At 40.5% G+C, this 17086-nt stretch overlaps 1 protein-coding gene across 1 annotated transcript in view; it reads left to right on the top strand.

The window, feature by feature from the left end:
- Positions 1–17086, top strand: part of LOC140211538 (solute carrier organic anion transporter family member 4C1-like) — a 74881-nt gene that overhangs the window by 19364 nt on the left and 38431 nt on the right. The window contains exons 5-7 of the mRNA XM_072281328.1: positions 4815–5009; positions 6545–6641; positions 16154–16275. Of these exons, the coding sequence (XP_072137429.1) occupies positions 4815–5009; positions 6545–6641; positions 16154–16275 (414 nt within the window). The remainder of the gene's footprint in view (positions 1–4814; positions 5010–6544; positions 6642–16153; positions 16276–17086) is intronic.

Here is a 17086-nt window from a genome sequence, read left to right as displayed (position 1 = left end):
TGCCTTCACATACAGGTAAAGATCCATGTAATCCCTCTGACTTGTGGTGGTCAACAGCCCACTTCAATAAACTGATTTACTAAAATCTGCATAATATTTCTATTATTATAATTTTAAATTTGACCATCACTGAGATTAATTGTAAGAATTAAGTAGAACTCATCACTTATTATGTGTTATAATTCCAAATGTTATCACATCTTGCATAATATTTATTGCATAGAAGTGGCTTATTCCTGAAACGGCAATGAGTTCATAGAAACATAGAAAACCTGCAGCACAATACAGGCCCGTCGGCCCACAAAGATGTGCTGAACATGTCCTTACCTTAGAACTACCTAGGCTTACCCTTAGCCCTCTATCTTTCTAAGCTTCATGTATCCATCCAGGAGTCTCTTAAAAGACCCTGTCAATTCCACCTCCACCACCAGTGCCGGCAGCCCATTCCACACACTCACCACTCTGCGTAAAAAAAAAAAAACAACTTACCCCTGACATCTCCTCTGTACCTACTTCCAAGCACCTTAAAACTATGCCCTCTTGTGTTAGCCATTTCAGCCCTGGGGAAAAGGCTCCGACTATCCACACGATCAATGCCTCTCATTATCTTGTACACCTCTATCAGGTCACCTCTCACCCTCCGTCGCTCCAAGGAGAAAAGGCCGAATTCACTCAACCTATTCTCATAAGGCATGCTCCCCAATCCAGGTAACATCCTTGTAAATCTCCTCCGCACCCTTTCTATGAGTTCATTGTCTGCAATAAATTAATGCATTGGAAATGACTAAACAGTATAAATGAAAATTGCCAAATTCATGTTTGGGAGTTTTGACACATCATTTACAAAGCTTCAGATGATTCAGAACTTAATCGACGAACTGAAAGTCTGAAGGAGCGTGGTATGGTAGGGGAAAATTATATAAAACTATAATTATAGAGTCCTGAAGAAGGGTCTCAGCCCAAAACGTCAACTGTTTACTCTTTTCCATAGATGCTGCCTAACTTGCTAAGTTCCTTCAGAATTCTAGGTGTGTTGCTTTAAAAACATTTATTGATGACAAAGTATTGTTATGAAACTGTAACCCAGCAGCATTTGTGAATACTATTGTGCCAAGCACGTTGTAATTATTGAGTGTTATCTTAGACTAAAGATGAATTGCCATATTTTAAATGCTTAGTCAGTAATGTTAATTCAACTGACCTGTGACAAGATCTAGAAAGTGCTGGTGATGGTGCACTTGTCTATTCTGTAAGTAAGTGAGTTTGCAAGATGCATAAACTTGATAATCGCACAATCCAGTCTTATGTGAAATTCAAAATGCTGAAGTAACTCAGGCCGAGACCCTTCTTCAGGACTGGAAAGGAAGCAGGAAGTCACCAGAATAAAGAGCTACAAGCATTCTTCAAATCCTTCCCCATCTTTCATTCTTCAGTCCTGACGAAGGGTTTCGGCCTGAAACGTCGGCTCATCGTTTCTAACTGATGCTGCCCGACCTGCTGAGTTCATCCAGCGTACTGAAAGTGTTACCAGAATAAAAAGGTTGGGGGAAGGGAAGGAAGGCAGCTAAAAGGTGATCGATGAAGCCAGATGGGTGGGAAAGGTAAAAGGCTGGAGAAGAAGGAATCTGAGAGGAGAGGAGTGGGGACCAGAGGAGAAAGGGAAGGAGGGGCACTCGGGGAAGTGACAGGCAAGTGAGAAGAGGTAAGAGTTTCTCCAGCGCTTTGTGTGCATTGTTTTGGATTTCTGGCATCTGCAGAATTTCTTGTCTTCGTGTAATTATTCAGTAGTTTTATGAATTATTAGTTATCTTCCTTTGTGCAGACTAAATTATCTCTACGTTGTGGAAGATAATTTTGATGGGCGGGCTAGTAGTGGGGCACATGGGGGTGGAAATCAGTGTCCTGAAGATCATAAACACAAGAGATTTTGCAGATGCTGGAAATCCTGAGCAGCGCACACAAAATACTGGCTGAACTCAGCAAGTCAGGTAGCATCTATGGAAATGAATTTCTTTCCCCATTCCTGTTCCGACATATGGCTCATGATCTCCTCTTTTGCCACGATGAGGCCACTCTCAGGATGGGGGAGCAACATACATCTCATATTCCGTCCAGGTGTAATCCAAGCATAAACAACAATGTCTCCTTCCAGTAATTTTTTTTTCTCTCTCTTCCCCCATATCTTTTCTATTTCCCAGCTGGCTTCACCTATTACTTTATAGCTGGACCTCCTTTCTCTCCCTCCACCTTTTTATACTAGTGGCTTCCCCCTTCCTTTCCAGTCCTGAAGAATGGTCTTGAATTGAAACGCTGACTCTTTCTTCCTTTCCGTCAATATTGTCTGACCTGCTGGGTTCCTCCAGCATTTTGTGAATATCATGTTGACTAGTATTTTGAACCATTAAGCCCTTCCAGTTCTGTATCCTCCCAGGATTGTCTCCATCTGGGTGGCCACCCATCTGCAGGAAAGATGTAAACAAGGTTGAAAGAGTGAAGAGAAAACTTACGAGGACGTTGCCGAGTCGAGGACCTGAGTTATAAGGAAAGATTGAATAGGTTAGGACTGTATTCTTGAGAACGTAGAAGCCTGAGAGGAGATTTGATAGAGAAAACAAGTTTATGAGGGGTGTAGATAGGGTAAATGCAAACAGGCATTTTCCACTGAGCGGGACTACAACCAGAGGTCATTGCTTTAGGGTGAAAGATGAGAAGTTTAAGGGAAACATGAAGGGAATCTTCTTCACTGAAAAGGGCTGTGAGAGTGTGGAATGAGTTGCCAGCACAAGTGGTCCAAGGGAGCTCAATTTCAACGCTTAAGAGAAGTTTGGATAGGTACATCGATAGTCAAGGTATGGAGGGCTATGGTTCCTTGTTCAGGTCATTGGGAGGAAGCAGTTTAAATGGTTTTGGCATGGACTAGATGGGCTGAAGGGCCTGCTTCTGTGCTGTACTTCTTGATGACTCTATTTCTGTTCCCTTGGGAAAACCAGATTTTAACTGCACACATATGAATTACTATTTTGATTTTATTGTCCTGAAATGTGGAGCTATGATAACCAAGAAAATTGGACATCTGGTGGAACTTTTTTCAGAACTACTTGTATGAATCACAGTTATTTTCATTTATAAGTGCAGCTTATCAAAAATTTGACCTTTGGAATATTTTCCAGTAAATTGTGCCACATTACTCTGAGGAGAATTGGGCATTCCAAAATGAATTGAATGCTTTTACTTAAGGGAGTCCTGTGGTAGCCCACACTCCAGGACTAGGGACTTGACCTACTTAATTTCCTTTTATTTCTGTAACTTAACTGCTTTCTTTGGCCTCCCCATGATCTCCCATTAACATCCCACCTGATATCATGGCCTTGTGACAAACATCCCACTGATTTCCCACACCCATTCCCACCCCCCCAGATCTGTGCCAGTTTCAGATTTCTGACCACTGCCATGGCCTGACTACCATTCCAACCCACTGACTACAGGCTATGATCATCAAGCATACCCACACTTCCCCGCCAGCGCCATCTCTGGCAACTGCTCCCTTCATCTCTGAGCCCATCTCCATTTTCCAATCTCTCATACAAGATCTGGTCTTTCCGCCCTCAATTTTAGTCAGGCACGTGAATGCCAGTCCTGACATCCCACAGCCCTGCCAACCCCAGTCCCCTCCCCCTAACTGGTCCTAGTCCTTAGCACGCTGTATTATTATTTGCGTGAAAGAATGTGTAGAGCAGATAATGAAGGCTTTGAGTAAAAACAATGATTTATTAGCATTAATATTGGGTTCATAATTTGCCACGTTAATCCAAATATTCAATACCCATTATATTGTTGTCTTGGCTGAATTTTCTGGTCAGCTGTGCATGAATCCAGTATTACAATTGTGCTTAACTAGAAATCATATTCGTCAGGCATGACACAGGAGTTTGTTGTAATTAGAAAGGCATCATGGTGCAATGCACTCTGTGAAACAAATTTGAACCCAGTTAACAAAACAGACAATTTGAATCTACTTAATTTATGATTGACAACTGGCACCGAGCCATGCAGAGTCAGAACTAGAAATTGTCAGTTAAGTATGTTTAATTTAATACCAAATCTCCAATAATAATTAAAATCTGAAGAATTTAGCTCCATGCCTATAAAAGTTAATTTCCTGTGCTAAAGAGATTATTTGGCAGTAATCAGAGTTTATTAATCCAGTAAACAAATTCACTTGCACTTGAATGGACGAACCCTATTTTCTGATGACTATCTTACCATTAAATAGATTTTTTCATTTACGTTTATATATTTTGCATGTATTGATGATATTCTATTACAATACAACTCCTGTCAGATCAAGATGACTAGAGCAACATTTTTTTAATTTCCATCTTTAACCATGTTCACTGTAAATTGCTGTCTGATTAACAATTCATGTAAGCATTAATATTTTTACCATTGACATTATGTCTTAACTGAACAGTTGTCAATCTTCTTAACAGATCAGATCAACAAACTGGTATTGAGCTATATAGTCAGACAAATTCAGCTCCTCTCTTCAGTTTACCAGATTATGGCTCGAAGGACATGGTTAATTAATATCTGATATCTTGTATTATGTTTCAATTTAATAGCTCTTTTTCTTTAAACTGGGTGTTGCTTCAAATGAGTGTAAATTATATGCTGAACTAATGACATTCTAGTTGAATATCATAACCTGTGGAATCAATAGGGACCAAAAAAAAAGAAAAGTAATATAAAGATATAAAAACTCTTGCGACCTAAATTTTAAACTATTAGGATAATTGCACAATTTTATCTTTCAGATATTTGTGTTCCGTCCAGTGGTAATTCCACGACACAAGACTGCAAACCCTCTGTTGCACATAAAGACAGCAACCTTTTCTATCTGTTTTTGCTGGGGCAATTGTTGCATGGAGTTGGAGGAACCCCTTTGTACACACTGGGGACGGCATACCTCGATGACAGTGTTCCTAATGACAAAACTTCTCTATATATAGGTATGCTTGTGATATACTTACTTCAAAGGTCACTGATTTTCTGGAAAACTGTAGGACTCCTGAATTGGGGTGATATGATTCATACTGTTTTTTATGTCACACTACTTGTTGGAAAACAGAAGTTAAATTTTCAGACCTTACCATGTTATTAAATAGATGGTTGGGCGTGTGGGTAGAGAGCTGAGTGTGAAACTGGAATTCATTGCCACAGACGTCTGTGGATGCCCAGTCACTGGATTTATTTAAAGTGGCGGTATCTAGGTACTTAATTAGTAAGGAGATCAAAGGTTATGGAGAGGAGGCAGGAGAATGGAGCGGAGAAGGAAAATAAATCTGACATTTTTTTTAACCAAAATATACTATATTCAAAAATAAAATTATATACAAAAAACCATTCAATGTCTGTCAATCCTTTACAGATGTTTCCATTATACATATCCACACTTTTGGCCACCACGTGGCACTCCGTGGGTTCACCTTTCCACACCATTGTTTGAGGGGTATACTCCCCGCCACCCGACCCCTCCCACTCCCGCGGGAGAAGAACCCTAAACTGTGGTCCTTCCCCACCGGGCCCTTGCGGTGGCTGCACCAAGTTTCAGCACGTCCCTCAGCACGTACTCCTGCAGCCGAGAATATGCCAGTCAGCAGCATTCTCCCGCGGACATCTCCATGTACTGGTAGATCATCAAGTTTCAGACATAATTGAACGGTGGAGCAGACTCGATGAGCTGAATAACCAAATCATGCTCCTATGTCTTGTGGTCTTATGCACGAACAATCATCAGTAATTTGATGGAGGATTTTCATTGCAGCTTTTATTGTTAAGATGGGGAATCATTTTTAAGCAGTTATTTCCTGACAAGCAAGGGTTATTGTGTGGTGCGATGCAATTTCAATGATAAAAAATATTGTTAAAAAAATCGGGGACTGAGAATGTGATTGCAATGTATGCAAATCTTTTGCTCACCTGATGCCCTCAGTTCCCACAGAGTACAGGGAGATCAGAACTCTCTTGTCACAAATTACCATAGATGAAACTCTCCATTTACTCCCTTTAATTTAGAGCAGTGGTTCTCAACCTTTTTTTTGCCATGGACCCCGTGCCATTAACCATGGACTCCAGGTTGGGTGCTCCTGATTTTGAGACAATAAATTTGCAAGCAAGGTGACTCCACTTCAAACACTACTTTTTACAATCTACTATCTTTACTTTTACTTTGGAGCATTTCCAGTTACAACCTCAACAATAACTATTTACATTTGTTAGCCACTTTAACATAGTACATGACGAGAAGGTACTTCACAAGAATAGTCGCAAAAACAACAATATGTTAAAGCATGCAGGATCGGTTATAATGAGGGTACAAAAGAAAGGGCAAAAGAGAGACTTAGAATGGGGAATTCAGAATTTTGGCCTTGGGCATCTGGAATCACAGCCACTAAAGGGAAAGTTAATTGAATTGTAACCATATTTTTAATGTTATGGTGCCTTACGTCTCAATTAAATAATCCTATTTTATGATACTCTGCAGGTATTGGAAATGGCATGGCAGTTCTGGGCCCAGCCATTGGATTTGTATTAGGTGGTCAGCTGCTGGACATCTATATTGATGTCAATCGTGTTTCCAGGTAAGCTGTGTGTCATTTTTTTTTAGATTTCTCCATGCTATGTTCTTTCCGTTTATTTGCTCTTACTCTTGTAGAATGAAAGAAATCACAGTCAGCACATCACTAGTAATATCCTTAGTTCTCATTCAAGATCTCTAGACTTTGCAGTAAGTAACAGAAATAACAGAAATTAGTTGAAGAAGATCTTCAACTCTTGTCACTCCCATTTTTTTCCTTGCAACAGGTCCTTGAGTACTATGTTTACTTCTCCTGTTGTTATTTTTTTCTTTCTAACCCCAACCACTTTCCCACCAATACCCTTGCCCAGTTTCCCCCACCTTAAATTCTTCAAGTTAAAATCTGAATTCATTTGGGCAGGAAAAGAAGGAAAACCTTTGACTCTTTACATCCTCTCACACACATTACTCTTGTTTTCAATTCTTTACATCTTTTGTCTGTCACTTTCTCATTGTTGCTATCCTTTTTCCTCATGATTTTCTTTTATTTTCACTCCAATGTACAGTATTTCCAATTTGTTCTGCATCTCCTGGAAGGAAGACCCATTCCTTTAATGGTTTATCCAGTTTATAATATTTCCCTAATTTTAAAATGGTGTTGGACTTTAATCTGGTCTAGAAAAAAAATCGGTTTTAGACATGAGATTCTGCAGATGCTGGAAATCCAGATCAACACACACAAATGCTGGTAGTATCTAAGGAAAGGATTAAAGAAGCAATATTTTGGGCTGAGGCCTTTCATTGGGTCTTAGTCATCAAAACTGGGTTACAGGAAACAGCAGGACACAAAGGCAGGTGGAAAAAAACAGAAATAAGCCAAGCAGTAGAGGTTTCACCTACGCTCCATCCGCCAGAAAAAGCGGGATCTCCCAGTGGCCACTCATTTTAATTCCACTTCCCTTTCCTATCCTGACATGTCTCTCCATAGCATTCTCTACTGTCGTGATGAGGCCACACTCAGGTTGGAGGAAGAACACCTAATGTTCCAACTCAGTAGCCTCCAATCTGATGTCATGAACATCAATTTTTCAAACTACCGGTATGGCCCCTTCCTCCTTCCCTGTTCCCCATCCCCTTTTCCCTCTCTCACCTTATCTCCTTGCCTGCCCATCACCTCCCTCTGGTGCTCCGCCGTCTTTCTTTCTTCCATGGCCTTCTGTCCTCTCCTATTAGATTTCTCCCTTCTTCAGCCCTTTATCTCTTTCACCAGTCAATTTCCCAGCTCTTTAGTTCACTTCTCCCCCTCCCAGTTTCACCTATCACCTTGTGTTTCTTCCTCCCCTCACCCCACCTTCTAACTCTGACTCCTCATCTTTTTTTCTCCAGTCCTGCTGAAGGGTCTCAGCCCGAAACGTCAACTGCGCTCTTTTCCATGGATGCTGCCTGGCCTGCTGAGTTCCTCCAGCATTTGGTGTGTGTTGTAGACATTCATTAAGACCATGATGGATCCTCTGTCTTAAGACCACTTTCCTTCCTGGTACTTGTTTTCTTTGATTCCAGTTCGTCCTGATTCTTTCATGTTCCGTTTCAAAAATACTGAACAGATGAGCACCCACAGCCCATAGGATAGAGATTTCCAGAGCTTCCCTGCCGATGAATGAACATAGTTCTCCTTATACTGAATGGCTGACTTATTATCCAAAGATCATGCCATGTAATTCTAGCCTCTTAATCAGAGGAAAATATCTGTCTTGTAATTACCCTCTCTAACCCCCATGTATTTCAATGTTTCATTGGGGTTATTATGTCAGTGGCTAAGCCACTGGAGATTGAAGCTGACAGGCAAGAAGGTCTTCATTCATCATGTCAAATGACCATTCTGTTGGTGAGTGTCAATACAATTTCACCAAGAATGATGATTATATCAGCTGATTCAATATAGTTCAGTAACTGCAGTGATATTATTTACTTCAGTATTTTGAGTCCGACAAGCAGTTCTATCGAATTACATATTTACAAAAGGAACGAACTGTAACTGATGAGACATCCCTGAAAGATTCTTTTCTGGGACTACACTGCTCACATGGATAGAGATCCAGGCTGACTGCTTACACAAATATCAGCATTATTCCTATACAGAGCAAAGATGCCTGTGACCATGTTTGGCCTGGAGCCTCCCTTTACCTCTATCACAATGAAGCAAAGTAATTTAGCTGCAAACAACAGGAATTCTGCAGATGCTGGAAATTCAAGCAACACACATAAAAGTTGCTGGTGAACGCAGCAGGCCAGGCAGCATCTGTAGGAAGAGGTGCAGTCGACGTTTCAGGCCGAGACCCTTCGTCAGGACTAACTGAAGGAAGAGTGACTAAGAGATTTGAAAGTTGGAGGGGGAGATCCAAAATGATAGGAGAAGACAGGAGGAGGAGGGATAGAGCCAAGAACTGGACAGGTGATAGGCAAAAAGGGATATGAGAGGATCATGGGACAGGAGGTCCGGGAAGAAAGACAAGGAGGTGAGGGGGGACCCAGAGGATGGGCAAGAGGTATATTCAGAGGGACAGAGGGAGAAAAAGGAGAGTGAGAGAAAGAATGTGTGCATAAAAATAAGTAACAGATGGGGTATGAGGGGGAGGTGGGGCCTTAGCGGAAGTTAGAGAAGTCGAAAGTAATTTAGCTGAAGTTATCTGATTCGAGGAAATCTGCAGATGCTGGAAATTTCACCAGCATTTTATGAAGTTATCTGATGTCTGTTTTGATAGAGACCAGTAAATTACCCCATTGTCTTGCATTTGGCTGATGTGCAAAAATGTTTCGAGATCATGTCAGTATGCAAACCATTTCTCTTGAAATAGCCTCCTGCTGTGAGTCAATACTGCGTACAGAGCACAAAGTACCAATAGTTTACAAAGCTATACTTTTAATTTAAAAATTGATTACTGCTTGTAATTTACATTCAAAAAGATTTTTGAACATTTGTTCTCATTTGTATTAATGCCTATGGTCCACATAGTTCCTTAACTCTTGAAGATATCCCAAATAATCCCCATCATTACCTCTCCATATCAAATCCACTGCATTCATCAAGCCATGCCATTTCTTCATTGAAGAAAACAATTGCATTAATGAAGGAAAATTTTTGTCATATTGGTTGCTGTTCCTACCTTCTCCTTTATTGCTACATCAGCTGCATCCTCTTTTCCAATCAAAGTAAATGCCTAATGGTCTAATATATTTTACCAAAGTCATAAGACATAGGAGCAGAATTAGGCCATTCAGCCCATCAAGTCTGCTTCGCTATTCAATCATGACTGATTTATTATCTCTCTCAAACCCATTCTCCTGCCTTCTCCCCGTAACCTTTTACACCTCTACTAATCAAGGACATATCAATCTCGCTTTAAATATATCCAAAGGCTTGGCCTCCAGAGCTGTCTCTGACAATGGATTCCACAAATTCGCCACCCTCTGGCTGAAGAAATTCCTACTCATTTCTGTTCTAAAGGAAGGCCCTTGCCCTCTGCCAGTAAAAGATGCATTATGCTTCCAAACTGGCCATATTTTTTCTTTGACTTTCTACTTATTTCTGTTTACAAATGATTTTATATGTGCTTACTCTTTATTCCTATTTGCTGATGTGCTCTCCTACTCAGTTTATTTTTGTGTTTTCTTCTGGTCTTTTGGTACTCAACCAGGTTCTTTATCGAACTGTGAATCTGGCATTACTCGCAATGTTCGTGTTTGTGTCTTATATTCATTTTTACATATTAAGTAGACCAGACACTCCAGCTTTGGATGCTCTTCTTTACTCCTTGTGGAACTGCATTGTGATTGTACTCTGTTTTCTCTCTGGAGGGCACCCATTCCATATTTACTGCTGACCTGCAGACTTCTTGATTTTAGTTCATCTGGGTCAGTTTAAATTGTCCGAAAATAACCCGATTATTCAGAGGCGACCTTCCCACTCCTTTTCCGCAAATGATTGGGAACAATCATTGCTTCCTGCATGCTCCACACTAATGCATATTCCATATGTATAATTTCATTTTCTGATCTTAGCAGAGCTATGCTTCCTTCCTCGCTGGGCTGAAAATATTAAGACCGTAAGACATAGGAGCAGTATTAGGCCATTCGGCCCATCGAGTCTGCTCCACTGATCTATTATCCCTCTCAGTTCCATTCTCCTGCATTTATCCCGTAACTTGGGGCACCACGGTAGTATCGTGGTTAGTGCGACACAATTACAACTCAGAGTGTTCCAGAGTTTGGAGTTCAGTTCCAGTGCCATCTGTATGAAGTTTGTACGTTCTCCCCATGAACCTCACGGATTTCCTCTGGGTGCTCTGGTTTCCCCCCACAGCCCAATGGCATACCAGTTGGCAGGTTAATTGGTCATTGTAAATTGTTCTGTGGGTTGCTGGGGCATGCGGCTTGTTGGGCTGGAAGGGCCTGTTCTGTATTATATGCCTAAATAAATAAACAGACAAACAAGCCTTGACACCCATACTAATAAAGAACCTATCAACCTTCACTTTAAACGTACCCAATGACTTGGCTTCCAATGCCATCTGTGGCAATGAATTCCACAGATCCTCTAGCTAATTATACTACAGGTTGACTACCGGTTATCCAAAATTCCAAAATCCGAAAACCTCCAAAATCCATAATTTTTTCAGCGCTGACTTGATGTTACAAATGGAAAATTCCACAAGGCGCTGGGCAGGTTCTCAAGCCATGCACAGGTCTCTGCACGCCCCAGACAGTTTTGAGAATTGATCTCACGTACGTAATGAATGAATGGAAGTTAATGAAAAATCAAAAATCACTGCATCAAGTGGAAAAATTAAGATCTCCATCGTGTATTGAAAGAGTGGATTTGCCAGCTTTGCAGTGAGCATATACTGCTTAGCAGCACGCTGATCATGAAACAAGCAAGGATCTATCATGACATCAGTTGCAGGGGGGTGGGAACCAGAGCACCAGAACAGACAGTGGAGTGGTTGTGGAGAAAGATGTTGTTAAGCCCTCACACAAAGTCAGGAATCAAATGGTTGAGCATGGCGAGATTAATATTCTGAGCTGTGTATATTTCAACGCTAGAAATATTGTAGAAAAGGTGAATGAGCTTAGGGCCCGGAACTGCACATGAAATTATGACATTGTGGCCATTACTAAGACTTGATTGCAGGAGGGGCAGGACTGGCAGCTCAATGTTCTGGGGTTCTATTGCTTTAGATGTAATAGAGCATAACGAATTAAATGGAGAGAGGTGGTGTTACTGCTCAAGGAAAATGTCATGGCAGTGCTCAGTCAGAACAGACTGGAAAGCTCGTCTAGTGAGGCTTTATGGGTAGAACTGAAGAATAATAAAGGCATGACCATGTTTAGAGGGTTACATTATAGGCCACCCAACAGTCCATGGGATTTAGAGGAGCAAATTTGTTGAGAGATCACAGACCATTGCAGGAAACTTAAGGTTGTGATATTGGGTGATTTTAACTTTCCACTTATTGACTGAGTCTTCCATACTGTAAGAGGGCTGAATGGGAAAAAAATTGTCAAATGTGTTCAGGAGAGTTTCCTCAATCAGTACATAAAAGACTCAACTAAAGAGAGTGGGAAGATTTTCTATTAGAGAATGAGACAGGACAGGTGACAGAACTTTCTGTAGGGGAACACTTTGCATCTACTGATCATAATGCCATTACTTTCAAGGAAATTATGGAAAAAGATAGGTTTTGTACTTGGGTTGAGATTCTAAATTAGAGAAAGGCCAATTCTGATTGTATCAGAAAGGATCTGGCAAGTGTGGATTGGGACGGGTAGTTTTCTGGCAATGGTTTACCTAGTAAGTGGGAGGCTTTCAGAAATGAAATTTTGAGAGTAAAGAGTTGGCATGTTCCTGCCAGCATAAAAGGCAATGAATGATAACAGGTTTAGGGAACCTTGGTTTCCGAGAGATGATGAGGCCCTGGTTAAGAAAAAGGAGGAGGTGCCTTGCAGGTATAGGAAGGTGGGAACAAATGAGGTACTTGAGGGGTGTAAGAATTGCAAGAGAATACATAAAGAAGGAATCAGGAGAACTAAAAGAAGTCATGAGGTTTCTCTAGCAGACAAGGTGAAGGGGAATTCTAAGGGCTTCTACAAATATATTCAGAGCAAAAGGATAGCAAAGGACAAAATTTGTCCTATGGAAGATCAAAGTGATAATCCATGCATTGAGCCGAAAGAGATGGGAGAGATAATAAATGGATTTTTTTTTTGCATCTGTATTTACTCAGGAGACAGACACAGAGTCGATAGGAGTGAGGTAAAGCAGCAGCAAGGTCATGGACCCTATACAGATTACAGAGGAGGAGGTGTCTGTTTCTTGAGGATAAATCCCCAGTGCCTGACAATACTTTCCCTCTGACCCAGTGGGAAGCTAGTGCAGAAATTGCTGGGGCCTTAGCAGAGATACTTGAAACATCCTTAACCACGGTGAGATAATGGAGGATTGGAGGATAGCTAATGTTGTTCCGTTGTTTACAAAAGCCTGTAAGAGTAAATCAAGAAATTATAGGCCAGCAATCCTGACATCAGTAGTGGAAAAGTTATTGGAAGGTATTTCAAGTGACTGGATAAATAGGTACTTGGATAGACAGGGACTGATTAGGCGTTCAACATGGCTATGTGTTTGGTAATCGAGACTAACCAATTTGTAGAGTTTTTTGAGGAAGTTCTGAGGAAAGTTGATGAAGGCAAGTCAGTGGATGTTGTCTACATGAACTTTAACAAGGTCTTTGATAAGGTCCTGAATGGGAGGTTGGTCAAGAAGGTTCAGTCGCTTGGTATCCAAGGTGAAGTAGTAAATTGGATTAGACATCGGCTTTGTGGCAGAAGGCAGAGAATGGTCGTAGATGGTTACCTCTCTGACTGGAGGCCTCTGAATAGTGGTGTGCCATAGGGTTCAGAGTTGGGTCCGTTGCTGTTAGTCATATATACCACCAATTTGGATGATAACGTGGTAAACTGGATTAACAAATTTGTGGATGACAACAATAATTAGGGGTGTATTGGACAGTGAGGAAGACTATCAAAGCTTGCAGTGGGATCTTTAGCGGCTGGTGAAATGGGCTGGAAAAATTACAGATGGAATTTCATGCAGTCAAGTGTGAGGTGTGAAACTTTAGGAGGACCACCAGGCGCTTCCATACCAGGCTGTGATGCAGCCAGTCAATATATTCTCCACTACACATCTATAGAAGTTTGTCAAAGTTTTAGATGTTATGCCGAGTCTTCGCAAACATCTAAGGAAGGAAGGCATTGCTGTGCTTTCTTTGTAATTACACTTACGTGCTGGGCCCTGGGACAAGCCCTCCGAAATGATAACACGGAGGAATTTAAAGTTGTTCACCCTCTCCACCTCTGATCCTCCAATGAGGACTGGCTTGTGGACCTTTGGTTTCCTCCTGAAGTCAATAATCCTTGGTCTTGCTGACACCACTCAGCCAGATTTTCAATCTCCGTCCTACCTGTTGCTTTGTCACGACATTTGATTTGGCCAATAACAATGGTGTCCTCAGCAAACCTGTATCTGGCAATGTGGCATTGGAGCTGTGCTAAGCCTCACAGTCATAAGTATAAAGGCAGTAAAGCAGGGGGCTAAGCAAACAGCCTTGTGGTGCACTTGTGCTGATGGAGATTGTGGAGGTGATATTGCCAACTCGAACTGGTGGAGTTCTGCAAGCGAGGAAATCAAGGATCTGGTTGCACAAAGAGGTATTGAAGTCTACATCTTGAAGCTTATTGATTAGTTCAAAATAGTTAAATATCAAAACAGTTAATTGCTTCAGACTTGGTACACTATATTAAAGTGTAGCAGTGTCTGCTAATTTTAAGGCAATAAATAATAGTTCAATAGTTCCATTTAATATTAAAGAATATATACAATATACAACCAGAATTTCTTGCTCTTCGAAGACATCCATGAAAACAGAAAAGTACCCAAATAATCAGTGACAGTAAAAACTTTAGAGCCTCAAAGCTCCCCTCCCCCCCCCGCCAACTCCCCCTCTCACACATAAGCAGCAGCAATGCTGGATTTCTAAAAAAAGTTAACTTCTTCTAATGCAGTTCTGATTTGGGAATATTGCTTTTCAAACATAATATCACTTCAATATCCTGTATCAAATTGTTCTAAATTTCAATTTTTCAAGTTAACAAAATTAGATTGTTCAGCTAGCTGTACAGGTCGTGGGAAAAGACCCATTCAGAGATGCATGTGTTTGAGGGCTGGCAAAACAAAGTCTATGTGTTGGCAAATTCTCAGAATTTTACCTCATGGGGTTTGAATTCGCTGTCTCTTTAAGGTGGAGAGCTACAAACTGATTTTTGATATGAATTAGGCAAGGACTTTGATTACCGTTTGAGAATCTCAAGCACTGAAAAGAAATTGACCTCTCATTTCTGACCTGTTTTCATGTCTTCAATCCCTAGCATCCAGTTGTTCACTCTTTTCTGAAATGGATTGATGAGATAGTCATTGTCATAGTCATACTTTATTGATCCCGGGGAAAATTGGTTTTCGTTACATTTGCACCATAAATAATTAAATAGTAATAAAACCATAAATAATTAAATAGTAATATGTAAATTATGCCAGGAAATTATGAAATAAGTCCAGGACCAGCCTATTGGCTCAGGGTGTCTGACCCTCCAAGGGAGGAGTTGTAAAGTTTGATGGCCACAGGCAGGAATGACTTCCTATGGCGCTCTGTGTTGCATCTCGGTGGAATGAGTCTCTGGCTGAATGTACTCCTATGCCCAACCAGTACATTATGTAGTGGATGGGAGACATTGACCAAGATGGCATGCAACTTGGACAGCATCCTCTTTTCAGACCCCACCGTCAGAGAGTCCAGTTCCATCCCCACAACGTCACTGGCCTTACGAATGAGTTTGTTGATTCTGTTGGTGTCTGCTACCCTCAGCCTGCTGCCCCAGCACACAACAGCAAACATGATTGCACTGACCACCACAGACTTGTAGAACATCCTCAGCATCATCCAGCAGATGTTAAAGGACCTCAGTCTCCTCAGGAAATAGAGACGGCTCTGACCCTTCTTGTAAACAGCCTCAGTGTTCTTTGACCAATCTCCAGTTTATTGTCGATTCACATCCCCAGGTATTTGTAATCCTCCACCATGATATGTTTCGATTAATATTTTGATGTTCATTTGATGAAACATCATCTTTTGCAAGATATTCTTAATAATCTATTGCCTAAACTATCCCTAACATTGAAAGTAGTCAGGGTGTATACAGTACCTCTGAAATTACTTTAAGCTAGATGTTGCTAAAATCCCTCGGAAGGATGAGAGAAAGCTAATGTGAACAAAATTGTTTAAAAATTCGCTAATACCAATAGCTATACTTTTTTTTGTTTTTGTGTGGTTCCCTGAGGTAAGATTAGGACACTGCAGCAAAAAGTCAATCAGCACTGAAAGAGGCCTTTGGCCTAATGGTCCATGCTGACCAAGGATCCCAAGATTGACACCTAGGTCTCATGTTTAAGACATTATTTTTATTTTGCAGCATTGATTTAATGTCAGATGACCCTCGATGGCTTGGTGCTTGGTGGATTGGATTTCTTGTGTGCTGGATGCTTTCCTGGAGTCTGATTATACCTCTATCTTGCTTCCCAAAGCATCTACCAGGTAAATCCCATGATTGATTCACTTTAAAATGATTACTGAACTAGTTAAAATTATGTAAAGGATTAGAAACCTGAGTTGTTTTGAGTTTGGGATAGCATTGGTGTATGCATAAGTTCATTTTTATAAAATTAGATGCTCTTCACCCAATTGAAATAATAGAATATGCAAACTAAAAATAAAGTTTGCAAAATTAATTCTAAATAGAATGCTAAAATTAAATTCCAGCTTGCATTCTTACTAAGATTTAAGGTTATACAAGTTACTTACTAAGTTAATTGATTGACATATATCCTCTGCTGTGGAATCAATAATTTAAGCGTCAAGATGTCTTCAAGTTGGGGTTGTTTCCTGTAATACCTGGTTAATATATTGTTAACATGAGTTAGCATTTTGGCTTGGAGATTAAATGCACGGTGGACATGTCTAACTAGAGAATGATTAAAGTTTAGACTTCTAATTAAGTTGGTTTCTAATGCTCATTAAGGAAGCCATTCATCAATGTGCTGGCTAGCACTGCATTTTATGAAAGTCTGGTAACAACTACAATCGCTTCTAAAGTGTGTATTTTACTGTTTATTTGATGTTTGAGAACAAATGACTGCAATGAGTTTGAAGGGAACTTTTGAAACAAAAGAATGTTTCTTGAATCTGTCAAATCATATGATACTTACGATCAATACGGGACTGTGCGATTTATAGGTTATTGGTGATCACAGAATTCACTATTAACAGTAGCAATTGTGCTACAAAATCAAACTTTTAAGGCAGAAGAAAGGAACACTTTGCATTTAAAAATGCCTTTATGACCTCT

Source organism: Mobula birostris, chromosome 17, assembly GCF_030028105.1.
Source record: "Mobula birostris isolate sMobBir1 chromosome 17, sMobBir1.hap1, whole genome shotgun sequence".
Taxonomy (NCBI): domain Eukaryota; kingdom Metazoa; phylum Chordata; class Chondrichthyes; order Myliobatiformes; family Myliobatidae; genus Mobula; species Mobula birostris.
Note: the sequence above shows the minus strand (reverse complement) of the source record. Positions and strands in the feature narration are given on the sequence as shown.